The sequence below is a fragment of the Amblyomma americanum genome, chromosome 3 (assembly GCF_052857255.1).
Source record: "Amblyomma americanum isolate KBUSLIRL-KWMA chromosome 3, ASM5285725v1, whole genome shotgun sequence".
Classification (NCBI taxonomy): domain Eukaryota; kingdom Metazoa; phylum Arthropoda; class Arachnida; order Ixodida; family Ixodidae; genus Amblyomma; species Amblyomma americanum.
This window is the reverse complement of record NC_135499.1, coordinates 82,372,859-82,385,848: the sequence shown is the minus strand read 5'-3', so window position 1 is coordinate 82,385,848 and position 12,990 is coordinate 82,372,859. Positions and strand designations below refer to the sequence as shown.

Genomic DNA, 12,990 nt, shown 5'->3' with positions numbered 1-12,990 from the left:
TGCAGTGAAGATTGGGCACCCGCGCTGGTGTTGTGGAGCCGGCGTTCAGAACTGTCACCGGGGTCCCACCCTCGGCAGATGATTGACGCTTGAGCGGGCTCTGCTGACACCACCATTCTTGGGGGCCATGTGCAACACGTACCGACTGAGGCATGCACATGGGCCAGCGAGTCGCCGGCAATTAAAACTTCCGAACAGCCTCTAAACACTCGCGGCAAAAGAGCATGAACGAAGCTCCTTCGGGGGCTACCTACTGTGGTGATTTGACTTCAACGGCGCAAAAGCAAAAGTTGGACTCCAGAGTTGCGCAGTGGCGGACTAGTGATTTGAGCACCCCTCTAGTACACAGGATATGCGGGATTCGATATGCGGCATAGAATCTCTCAATATCACCTAGAGAGAAACGTAGCTCTGCGGTAGTTTATTCACCATAGAGAGGTGCAGGAATGCCGGGAATAAGTGCATGGTTTCGTATTATGCTTGGCTTTTGTTGTGTAGCACCCTCTCTTGGGCGGCGCTGACAACCCGGCTAGCGCGCGCCACCCTGCGAAGAGAGTAAAGACGGTACCTGGTCGTGGCTCGTGCAGCCACGACTGGCAGTTCTGTTCTGATGTCGGCTCGTAGCTGTGGTCTCGTTTCCTTCGCTCCTGAGGCGTTAAGCCTACATTGGTGACCAAGGACGAGCAATGACCGATCCCGCATCATCCACGCAGCAGGATTCCCGTCCGCAGGACGTCTCGTCGCTGCAGGTTCGCCTTCCACCTTTCTGGCCCCAGAACCCGCAAGTTTGGTTCCACCAGGTTAAGGCGCAATTTTGCCTAGACCGCATCACGTCGGAGACGACGCGCTACTACCACGTTGCCTCAAGCCTGCCTCCTGACGTTGCCGGTGAGCTCTCCGACGTTCTCTCCGCCCCCATGGGTGCTACACCATATCAGCACCTGAAAACCAAGGTGCTGGAGAGATTTATGCCGTCGGACCACACCCGCCTCCAGCAGCTCCTTACCGGGGAAGACCTTGGCGACCGGCGCCCCTCCCAGCTTCTGCTCTGCATGCAACAGCTTCTCGGGGAGCGCGACATCCCCAACCACTCAGCGTTGCTTCGAGAGCTTTTCCTCCAACGCCTTCCCCAGCCCATCAGCCTCGTCCTTGCGGCGGCCGGTGTCGTCATCCTTGACCGCCTGGCTGAGCTCGCAGATAACGTTCATGAGGCCACCTCCCCGTCCGTCACTGCTGTTTTGCCGCCAAGAGACCCAGCGATTTCGCGCCTTGAGGCCCGTCTCGAGGAGCTTGCCGCCTCAGTCGCCGCACTCCGAAGCCGACCTCTGGAGACCCGTCCGTCTCGTCTTGATCATCGCGCTCACGTCAAGCTCGGAGCCCCAGCCCTACATCTCTCTGCTGGTACCACAGGCGTTTTCGCCACCGGGCCATGAAGTGTACGCCGCCCTGTTCGTGGCCGGGAAACGCCCGCCGGGATCACTAACGGCGGCGTGTGGTTCCCCCAGTCACTGACAAGATGTCCGGCACCGGGTTTCTTATCGACAAGCGCGCAAAAGTCAGCGTGGTTCCACCGACTAAGGCAGATCGTTCCAAGCCATCAGGACTGTCGCTCCGCGCTGCAAACGCCTCGTCTATACCCACGTATGGGCTACGATCTCTCACCCTCGACTTCGGCCTACGCCGCACTTTTCGATGGGTCTTCGTCATCGCAGACGTGGTTCGCCCGATCATCGGCTCAGACTTCCTCTCCTACTTCGACTAAGACGTCAGCGTGCGGCATCGTCGCCTTACCGACGGCCTGACTCATCTCTCCTTCTCGGGAGTCTCGTCCGACCTTGCTCCATCCAGTTCGAAAAAGTGTTGGCGGATTTCCCGGAGCTCACTAAGCCATGCAACCTCACTCAGGCGCCTAAACATACTGTGACACACCACATCGTCACCCGGGGTCCACCCGCAGCTGCTCGACCGCGCCGCTTGTTTGGAGACCGTCTAGCTATCGCCAAACGTGAGTTTGACCACATGCTGGAGCTCGGCATTATACGCCCGTCGTCCAGCGCGTGGTGTTACGTTTCGCCTACGACGCGCGGTATAGCCGGCGCGGATGCAACGGACGCCGGGGCTTCGTTCAAAGTGGCGGTCATTTTGGGCCCGTTCAGTACTGCCGTAACGCCTCCCGCCAAGCGCGTCCAGGCAGGTTTCAATGCCACGTGTCGTCGTGTGTGCGTGTGTGTGTGTGTGTGCATGTTGGTGCCCACGCTTGTCAAAGCGCGGCAGCCGGGGAGAGGAGCTCCACAACTGGGAGGCGAGGAGGTCTGACCGGCGCCGGCCCGGCGGACGCGTCACTTCACGTCTCAACATGTCCGTGCGTCGCCGTCTCGTCCGACTCATCCCAAGCCGTTCCTTCTTGCCCTCGACTCCGAGGGTATAAAAGCCACTGCCCCGGACGCCAAAGAGAGACTTCGATTCCTTCCTTCGAGTAACGTGGTCGCCCTGACCGGCTGCTCTTTTGCGATGCCAGAATAAACAAGTTGTTCTGTTGCCAGTCGACTCATCCTTTGCCGGGACCTTCGGATGTTTCCAGCTGTGCCCCAGGCCGCCAGGCCAACGCTACCCTTGGGGCTTGCAACCCATTTGCAACAACTGGTTGCCAGCGGTGAGATCGCGACAACGGAGGCCAGCAGCGAAGATATGCGGTCAACTGTATGCTGAGCAGCACAACGACCATCCGGGAGCAGTGCAACGAGCCCTGTGTGATGACTGGTTGCCGGCAGCGGAACGACTGCGCTGAATTCTTGGCTGCGAGGTTTGGTGAGTGCGGGACTTTCTTCTTCTGAGTTTTGCCAGGCTTTTGTTAGTGTCAGAAACAGAGCTGGTAATTGTGGTTGTCGTTGCTGCCGGGTTAGTTTGCGGCAAGACAATAGTAGGCAGTAGAGAAAGCAGCATTCGGAGCAGCCATAGATTTGAAGTCGTTGCGCAAACCGAAATTGCTGGAGCTTGCAAGAGAGTTGGGTCTGGATGTCTCAGACAAACTCAGAAAACCAGAACTGCTAAGGGCTATTCTTGAGTTGGAGGCTGAGGATGACGAGCTGTCGGAATGCCTTGAGACCATTGAGGAGAGGGAGCAAAAAGAGGAGCGCGAACGTAAAGAGCAAAAAGAGAAAGACGAGCGCGAACGTAAAGAACAAAAAGATAAAGAGAAAGAAGAGCGCGACCGTCAACACGCTATGGAAATGAAGCGTCTCGAGGTAGAGATGGAACGCGCTCGTAATGGAAGTCAGGCACACGGTGCAGGAGAACGGGTATCGTTCAAAATGACTGACCTGATGCGGCCGTTTAAGCTTGGAGAGGACATTGGTTTGTTCCTGGTTAACTTTGAGCGAACGTGCGAGAAGCAGGGGTTCTCTCGGGAAACGTGGCCACAGCGCTTGCTCACTTTGTTACCCGGCGAGGCGGCCGACGTAGTCGCTCGCTTGAAGAGAGAGGAGGCAGAGGATTTCGACCAAGTGAAATCGAGTCTGCTAAAAAAAGTACAGGCTGTCAGCGGAGGCGTTCCGTCGGAAGTTTAGGGAAAATGAAAAAGGCAGAAGTGATTCATATACAGAGTTTGCCTACAGGCTTATGTCAAACATGCAGGAGTGGCTCAAAGAAGAGAAAGCGTTTGGTGACCACGAGAAAATTCTGCAGTGTTTCGGGCTGGAACAGTTTTATAGTCGGTTACCTGAGAACGTGCGGTACTGGGTCTTGGATAGGCCAGACGTTAGTACAGTGGTTGAAGCCGCCGAGCTAGCCGAGCGTCGGGCTCGCGGAGCTAAGGACGGTCAAAAGGGTGAATTTGGCTCCAAGTCTGAGAGGCCGAAGTTCACACCCATGAGAGCAAGGGGGGACACACGTAGTGCGGATGCGAGTGAAAGCAGTCCGACCGAACGTAAGGAGACGGCGGCAGCCGAAGCCGAACGCAGAAAGCGGTTCGAGACGAGGCAAGCGCGCGTGTGTTATACGTGCCAGAAGCCGGGTCACTTTTCGGCGCAGTGTCCAGAAACAAAAACAAAAGTCGTGTTTTTGTCATTATGCAGCACTGACGAGAACATGAAGCTTCTCGAGCCTTACATGCGAGACTTCCTCGTGAACGGGAAAGAGTGCCGAGTGCTTCGTGATTCCGCAGCTACAATGGATGTAGTTCACCCCTCTTACGTATAGAACCCGATATGTTCACGGGCGAGTGCGCATGGATCAAGCAAGCCGTGGAAGCTCACAGCGTGTGTCTTCCCGTAGCAAAAGTGCTTATTGAAGGACCTTTCGGAGCAATTGAGACGGAGGCCGCAGTGTCATCTATGCTGCCCCCCCAGTACCCGTACCTATTTTCGAACAGGTCCGATCACCTCCTGCGCGAGAAGGGACTTTTGTTTGGTGAGGCTAGCGTTCAGGCCTTAACCAGATCGAGAGTTCGGGAGCTCGCTGCAAAGGCGGTAGTTGCGGGGCCGACGTTGTCGAACAATGAGAAAGGGTTGGAGGCGCAGCAAGCTGATACTCAGAGCACGTCCGAACTGAATAAAATTGAGCCTGTAGCGTTGAAGGCACCAGGTACTGGAGAGGAAATGCCCGACACGGGAAAGTTAGAAGAGCTATCTGCAGATTTGCTCATCGCGCCTACGTCCGATGGACTTAATAGGTTGCTAAAAGTCAGCCGGTCGGCTTTGATAGCCGAGCAAAAAAAGGATGGCAGCCTAGAAAACATGCGCTGCAATGTCAAGGAAGGTATCGCCAAAAAAAAATGCTCGTTTTGTGGAAAGAGGTGGGGTCCTGTAGCGGAAGTATCTAGACCGCAGAGGAGTGGAGTTCGATCAGCTGATCGTGCCTCAGTGTTACCGTCAGGATCTGTTGCGCTTGTCGCATGGCGGTTCGTGGTCCGGACACCTAGGAGTTGAGAAGTCTAAGGACCGTCTCTTGCAAGAGTACTATTGGCCAGGGTGTTTTCGTGACGCAGAACACTTTGTGAGGACATGTGACACCTGTCAGCGGGTTGGCAAACCAGGGGACAAATCGAGGGCGCCGTTGAAGTTGGTACCTATCATTACGGAGCCTTTTAGACGGCTCGTTATTGATACAGTGGGACCTCTGCCGGTAACAGCCACGAGGTACAGACACATTTTGACTGTGATCTGCCCAGCGACAAAGTTCCCTGAAGCAGTGCCGCTTAAAGAACTCAGCTCAGTTGAGATAGTCAATGCACTACTGTCCATATTTGCGCGAGTTGGTTTTCCTGCGGAAATCCAGTCAGATCAGGGCACAGTGTTTACTAGCGCTTTGACGACAGCCTTTCTCGAAAGGTGTGGGGTAAAGCTGTTACACAGCTCAGTGTACCACCCACAGTCGAATTCCGTTGAGAAGCTCCACTCCGTCATGAAGCGCGTGTTGAGAGCATTGTGTTTTGAGCAACAAAGTGATTGGGAGCTGTGTCTGCCTGGGGTGATGTTTGCATTAAGGACCGCGCCGCATGCGGCTACGGGGTTTTCGCCAGCTGAGCTGGTGTACGGTCGCTCGCTGCGGTCTCCGCTTCGCATGCTTCGAGACTCGTGGGAAGGCAGGGGCGACGACCCAGTCGTGGTCGAGTACGTGCTTAGTCTCCTCGAACGCTTAAGAAGGGCACAGGAGTTGTCAGGTGAAGCAATGGCAAAGGCCCAGCAGAGGGCCAAGGTTTATTATGATCGGACAGCCAGGGCCCGTCGTTTTGAGGTGGGCAATGAGGTAATGATATTGCGCACATCGCTAAAAAACAAACTCGACGTGCAGTGGGAGGGCCCAGCACGGATTGTTCAAAAACTGTCGGATGTTAACTACGTGGTGAGTCTGCCAGGAAAACGGAAAGCACAGCACCACTGTAATCTGCTCAAACCCTATAGACAACGGGAAGCAGTGGTGTGTATGATGGTAAACGTTCCCGAAGAGCTTCCGGTCGAGCTTCCGGGACTAGGCTCAGTGACGAACAGGGAAGACACTGATCAGGTCATTAGTGACTTAATCATTAAAGCACCGCTGTCGGCTGAGCAGAAAACCGAACTACACCAACTCTTACAAGAGTTTCAAGGTCAGTTCTCTGAGAGGCCTGGTAGGACTTCTGCCCTTACTCATGATATAGAACTTACCTCCCCAGAGCCAGTACGATCCAAGGCGTACCGGGTGTCACCCCGCCAGCGCGATATTATGGAGGCTGAGGTAAAGAAAATGATACAGCTCGGTGTTATTGAGGCGGGTGAGAGTGATTATACCTCCCCTTTGATTTTAGTTGAGGTACCGGGCAAGGAACCTCGTCCTTGCGTCGACTACCGCAGGCTTAATTCCATCACTAAGGATCAAATTTATCCGATCCCTAACATCGAGGAGCGCCTTGAGAAAGTTAGTAGCGCTCAGTTTATTTCCACCCTAGATCTTGTCAGGGGTTATTGGCAGGTTCCACTTACAGAAGAGGCTAGTAGGTATGCGGCGTTCATTTCACCAATGGGAACATTCCGTCCTAAAGTTTTGAGTTTTGGTTTGAAGAACGCGCCATACTGCTTTTCAAGCCTCATGGACAAAGTGTTGCGGGGACAGGAAGAATTCGCTTTACCGTATTTAGACGATGTAGCGATATTCTCCGCATCCTGGTCTGAGCATATGGCACACTTGCGGGCAGTGCTAACCCGCCTGCGCGAAGCGGGCTTGACAGTCAAGGCTCCCAAGTGCCAATTAGCACAGGCCGAGGTTGTCTACCTCGGTCATGTGATTGGACAGGGTCGTCGCCGCCCCTCGGAAATAAAGGTGGCCGCTGTGCGAGACTTCCCGCAACCGCGCACGAAGACCGATATTCGGTCGTTCTTAGGTGTCGCCGGCTACTATCAGAGGTACATCCCCAGGTACTCCGATATCGCGGCTCCCCTGACGGATGCTCTAAGAAAAACAGAGCCCCAAACAGTCGTCTGGAGCGAGACAAAGGAAAGAGCTTTTAGCGCCCTAAAGAGCGCCCTAACAAGCCAGCCTGTGCTACGATCGCCAGACTACACAAAAGGGTTCGTTGTTCAGTGCGATGCTAGTGAGCGAGGCATGGGCGTTGTACTGTGCCAACGGGAAAATGGAGAAGTGGAACACCCCGTCCTGTATGCTAGTCGTAAGCTGACCTGTCGTGAGCAGGCGTACAGCGCCACCGAGAAAGAGTGTGCGTGTCTCGTGTGGGCCGTTCAGAAATTGTCATGCTACCTAGCCGGCTCGAGGTTTATCATTGAGACGGATCACTGCCCTCTCCAACGGCTGCAGACCATCTCTCCCAAAAATGGCCGCCTCCTGCGCTGGAGCCTCGCTTTGCAACAATATTCCTTTGAGGTGCGTTACAAAAAGGGGAGTCTCAACGGTAACGCCGATGGCTTAAGTCGAGGCCCCTAAGGTGGGAATCCGCCTCAAAGTTGTTTGTTACTGATGTTTTCTTCCTGATGCAGGATTTTTAACATATTGCTTTTGTTTAGTGTTTCAAAGTGATTATGTGCTTTCTAGTGCAATTTTCCAATTTGTGGACGCGTTCTGAGTGCTGCTTGACTACTGTAAGGAACTAGGCAGTAGCATAAAAGGGGAAAGAGCCTGGCAGAGCTTAGTGAGGGTTGTCTCGTGCTTGCTGACTGAGTGGTTGCGTTTCGGCGTAGTTCTAACGCTTGCTGGGAACAAGCACAAAAATGGCAACTCTCCCGAAGTCACTTTGCAGTGTCCTGTGTGATCCTGAACCTGAGAACGAGGCCTTCTCTGTGTGCTGCGCTCAAGCAACGTCGAGGGACGACCGGTTTCGATTACGAGCATCATCGAGCGACATCCCTCCGGACAGCGGATGCAGTCCCCTGACCATCGGGATCTCCTTCTCCCGGCGGGGCGGTCTGTTACGTTTCGCCTACGACGCGCGGTATAGCCGGCGCGGATGCAACGGACGCCGAGGCTTCGTTCAAAGTGGCGGTCATTGTGGGCCCGTTCAGTGCTGCCGTAACGCCTCCCGCCAAGCGCGTCCAGGCAGGTTTCAATGCCACGTGTCGTCGTGTGTGCGTGTGTGTGTGTGTGTGCATGTTGGTGCCCACGCTTGTCAAAGCGCGGCAGCCGGGGAGAGGAGCTCCCCAACTGGGAGGCGAGGAGGTCTGACCGGCGCCGGCCCGGCGGACGCGTCACTTCACGTCTCAACATGTCCGTGCGTCGCCGTCTCGTGCGACTCATCCCAAGCCGTTCCTTCTTGCCCTCGACTCCGAGGGTATAAAAGCCGCTGCCCCGGACGCCAAAGAGAGACTTCGATTTCTTCCTCCGAGTAACGTGGTCGCCCTGACCGGCTGCTCTTTTGCGATGCCAGAATAAACAAGTTGTTCTGTTGCCAGTCGACTCATCCTTTGCCGGGACCTTCGGATGTTTCCAGCTGTGCCCCAGGCCGCCAGGCCAACGCTACCCTTGGGGCTTGCAACCCATTTGCGACAGTGGGCGTCTCCGCTGCATCTAGTGCCCAAGCGTGATCCCGGTGACTGGCGTCCCTGCGGCGACTATCGGGCGTTGAATGCCAACACTATCCACGACAGCTATCCGCTGCCCCACATCCAGGACTTTACATCGCGCCTCGCCGGCTGCGCCATTTTTAGCAAGGTTGACCTGGTTAAGGCGTATCACCAAATTCCCATTGAACCCGCCGACATACCTAAGACCGCCATCACGACGCCCTTTGGTTTGAGTACGTCCGGATGCCTTTTGGACTACGCAATTCGGCTCAAACCTTCCAGCGGCTCATGGCTGAGGTCACGCGGGGCCTACTGAGTGTATTCGCGTACCTTGACGATGTCCTAATCGCCAGCCCTACACCTCATGATCACGAGCAAGACCTACGTGCTTTGTTCAAGCGTCTACAGCACTACGGCCTGGTTGTGAATGCCTCCAAGTGTGTTTTCGGTGCTTCTGAGCTCGAGTTTTTGGGTCATCACATATCCTCAGTGGGTATCCGCCCTCTCGCGTCCCCCGTCCAGACCATCGAGTATTTTCCCCCGCCCACAACCCTGCGACAATTCCTGGGGCTGGCGAATTTCTCTCGCGCTTTATCCCGCACTGTGCAGAGCTACTTCGCCCGCTCAGCGGTCAACCGCTGGCCCGTCCTCCGCAATCTCTTGGTCATCAGAAGCCCAGGCCGCCTTTACTGCCGCGAAGCAAGCAGTCGCTAACGCCGTGCTTCTAGTCCATCTGCGCAACGACGGCCATACGAGATTGATGGTGGATGCCTCCAGCGTGGCCATCGGAGCCGTCTTACAGCAGTACATTAACTCCGAGTGGAGACCATTGACTTTTTACTCCCGGAAGCTACTTCCTGCTGAGACCCGCTACAGCGTCTTCGGTCGAGAGCTCCTAGCCATTTACTCCGCTATCCAGCACTTTCGGCATTTTGTAGAAGGATGCAAATTTCACTTGCTCACCGATCATAAACCGCTGGCATATGTGTTCCGGACCAACTCATCGAAGTACGTGTCACGTGAACTCCGTCAGCTCGCTTATATCTCGGAGTTTACTACCGACATCCGGCATGTGAAAAGTGCAGCCAACACCGCCGCTGACGCCCTCTCTCGTATAGTCGCGGTAGACGCTCCATCTTCCACCGTCGACTGGGCCGCATTCTAGTCTGCCCAGCAGAATGACGAGCTCGCCGCTTTTCGAGCGAACCCTCGTTCTCTCCGATTACGGCTTGTGCCCCACCCTTGCTCGCCTGAGCCCTTGTGATGCTATGTTTCAACGGACTTTCCTCGCCCTTTTGTTCCGGCTTCACTACGTCGCCTATCTTCCATTCTCTCCATGACATATGCCATCCAGGCATTCGGGCTACTCAGCGCCTTCTCACCCAGCGCTATGTTTGGCCCGGAATCAACGCTGATGTGCGTGCTTGGACGCGCCGGTGCCTTCCCTGTCAGTCGACCAAGATCTGTCGACATACCAAGACACCTTCCCAAGCCTTTCTACCCCCTGGCCGTCGTTTCGACCATGTTCATCTCGACATCGTGGGCCCTCTACCCATCTCTCGAGGCTACCGCTATATCTTGACCATAGTCGACCGCTTCACTCGCTGGCCGGAGGCAGTCCCCATTCCTGACATCACCGCAGAGACTGTTTCGCGCGCCTTCATTTCTGCGTGGGTATCTAGATTTGGTTGTCCTGGCACTGTGACAACCGACCGTGGACGCCAGTTTGAGTCCTCTCTGTTTGCTTCCCTTAATAATATTCTCGGCGCCAGGCATTGCCGTACCACTGCATATCACCCGTGTGCTAACGGCATGGTGGAACGCCTTCACCGACAATTGAAGGCCGCCCTCGCTGCCCGCCTCAATTACGCCACCTGGGTCGACTCCATGCCCCTTGTGCTGCTTGGTTCAAGGGCCGTCATCCGAGAAGACTTACAGTGCTCAGCTGCAGAGCACGTGTATGGAAGTGCTTTGCGTCTTCCAGGCGACTTCTTTACATCCCAGCAGCTTCCAGCCCAGCCCCAAGAATTCCTCCAACGCCTGCGGGACTGCGTTAAAGACCCCCGGCCTACTCCCCCACGTCCGTCCCGCCACCATACCATTTTCGTACACCCCGACCTGGCCACTTCGACCCACGTTTTTGTGCGCCGCGACGCTGTCCGATCTTCACTCACACCGGCTTACGACGGACCTTTCCGCGTTCTCCGCCGCACCCCGAAAACCGCCACCATCCTCCAAAACGGCCGCGAAGAGACCGTCAGTCTAGACCGCCTTAAACCGGCTTACATGGAGACCGCCCTGGAACGACTCCCAGCGCCGCCTGACCTAGTGCTCGAGTGCCATCGCCGGCCCTCCGTCCGTTTCGACTTCCAGTCTAGGCGGGGGGCCCTGTAGCACCCTCTCTTGGGCGGCGCCGACAACCCGGCTAGCGCGTGCCACCCTGCGAAGAGAATAAAGACGGCACCTGGTCGTGGCTCGTGCAGCCACGGCTGGCAGTTCTGTTCTTGTGTCGGCTCGTAGCTGTGGTGTCGTTTCCTTCGCTCCTGAGGCGTTAAGCCTACAGTTGTTTAGAAAACGTGGATTGAGACGCACCAGTAAGGCTCTTCTCTAGGCGGACCTACAAGAAGTACTGCAAAAGTTTCTATACGGGCCTAGAAAATTGAAAATTGGCTTTGGGGGAACGGGAACGGCGCAATATCTGTCACATCTCGGCGGGCACCTGATCCGCGCCCAGAGGGAAGGGATAAAGGAGGGACTGTGAAAAGAAAGCAAGAAATAGGTGCCGTATGTGGAGGGCTCCGGACTACTTTAGACCACCTGGGTATCTTTAACGTGCACTGACATCGCACAGCACACGGCCGCTTTAGAGTTTCGCCTCCATCGAAACGCTGCCGCCGCGGTCGGGTTCGAACTCGGCTACTCCGGATCAGTTGCCGAGCACCCTAACCACTGAGCCACCGCGGCGCGATATACGCGCCTAGCACTGAACTTTCACTAGCGGTTAAATTATTGATGAAGGGAAAAATGCACGGGTGGAAGAGAGCGTCGCGACGCCGCTGTCGATTCCGGGGCAGAATCCACATTTCCGGCTCAACACTAGCCAAGCCAATTACGAAACCACACCTTCCTGGAATGCCCTTGGTGAAGAAACTCGCGGAGCCTCTTTTCCCACTAAGTTTGAAAAACTGTGGCGCCGGGTATACCCACCGGCTTTCCAGTGGGTACAAGTTTTCCCTTCAGATGTTGCTTCTCGGAAACGAAAGAGTGAAAATATGCTCCCGTGGCCTGAGCCGCAGTATGAATATCCCAGGAGGCCGGCTACAGCATCGAGAGGCTCGGTTTGCGGTACAGCCTCTCCAAGTTTCCTGGCGTCCACACGACTATCATCGGAATGAGCAGGTAAGCCAGCCAAAGATAGCTGCACATTGTTTAATGAGCTACCGGGTCATTAGTCGTCGAAATCTTGTAAGCTGTGGTCACCAGTAAAAATTTAAAGGTGCCGAACCACGCTTGGTAATTCTGAATAAACAAGAACTGCTCGTAGAATGCCAATTTTGCTTTTACGGGCAATGCACCGAACTCGAAAAGACATCTGGGATCATGCCTGTTAAGTAAGGCTACTTTTTAAAAATGTGTATCTCCCTCATACTTGGTAGGGCTTAATGACAGCATGCTTATGAAGTGTGAGAGCGAGAACGCTCTCCAAATGATCATGGACGATTAAGTGGGTTTTATACTTGCTAAATGCGGCTGCAAATTACGCTTTAATGAACATACCTCAGCGCAGACTAAAGGAGGTTGGCCGCTTAGGCGTATGAACAATTACACTAAATCGCACTGTGGTAGGTTGCAATTGGTACATTGAACCGCCGTTAAAAAACAAAACAAATTACTGGTCAGAACAGCACTTTCGATGTTGGCGAGGGCGAGGCGAGGAATATAATGAAGGGAAAAGGCTGCACCTTATTTTCTTGCGAACGCATCGGTCCGTAGGTTGGACGAGGTTTGTGCATTGAGACGAATGTATAGACACGTTACATACCGTTGCTTATAGGAAGCTACTGGAGGACTCTGGTATAGGTTCTAGTGGCTTTTTTTTGTAATTATTAGATGCACATGTTTCTTTTTAAATCTGTGAAAGGTACTTCGATGCGGTCTGCGGAAGTTAATGGTGCAGCAAGGTGGACTACGTGGTGGCAAAAGTCTTCTGTCTGGCGCAATTCGCTCAATGTGGGCGAACAAAACATTGGAGGAGACACTTAAGCTCCGCCTTAAGTATATAACACAATAGCCTTATTGGTTAATGCCCATAATCGCATATGCTGAAACTGAATTGGTCATCCTCTACTTAACAATCATAGGTCCCTGAGGTCCTTATACCGCGCCTACCACAGTTATGCAGCGTTTAAGCGACGCTACGTTGTCCATTGTCCAGGAGTTGCTGCCACCAGTGTAGCTTCTGCAACCAAAGTTGCTCATCCCGAGCAACTTCTCGCGTCCAATC

At 54.6% G+C, this 12,990-nt stretch overlaps 1 protein-coding gene across 2 annotated transcripts in view; it reads left to right on the top strand.

Moving 5' to 3' along the window:
• LOC144124697 (uncharacterized) overlaps nucleotides 1-12,990 on the top strand; it is a 61,351-nt gene that overhangs the window by 46,842 nt on the left and 1,519 nt on the right. For both annotated transcript variants that reach the window (XM_077657539.1, XM_077657538.1), the window contains exon 8: nucleotides 11,797-11,885. In XM_077657539.1, the coding sequence (XP_077513665.1) occupies nucleotides 11,797-11,885 (89 nt within the window). The remainder of the gene's footprint in view (nucleotides 1-11,796; nucleotides 11,886-12,990) is intronic.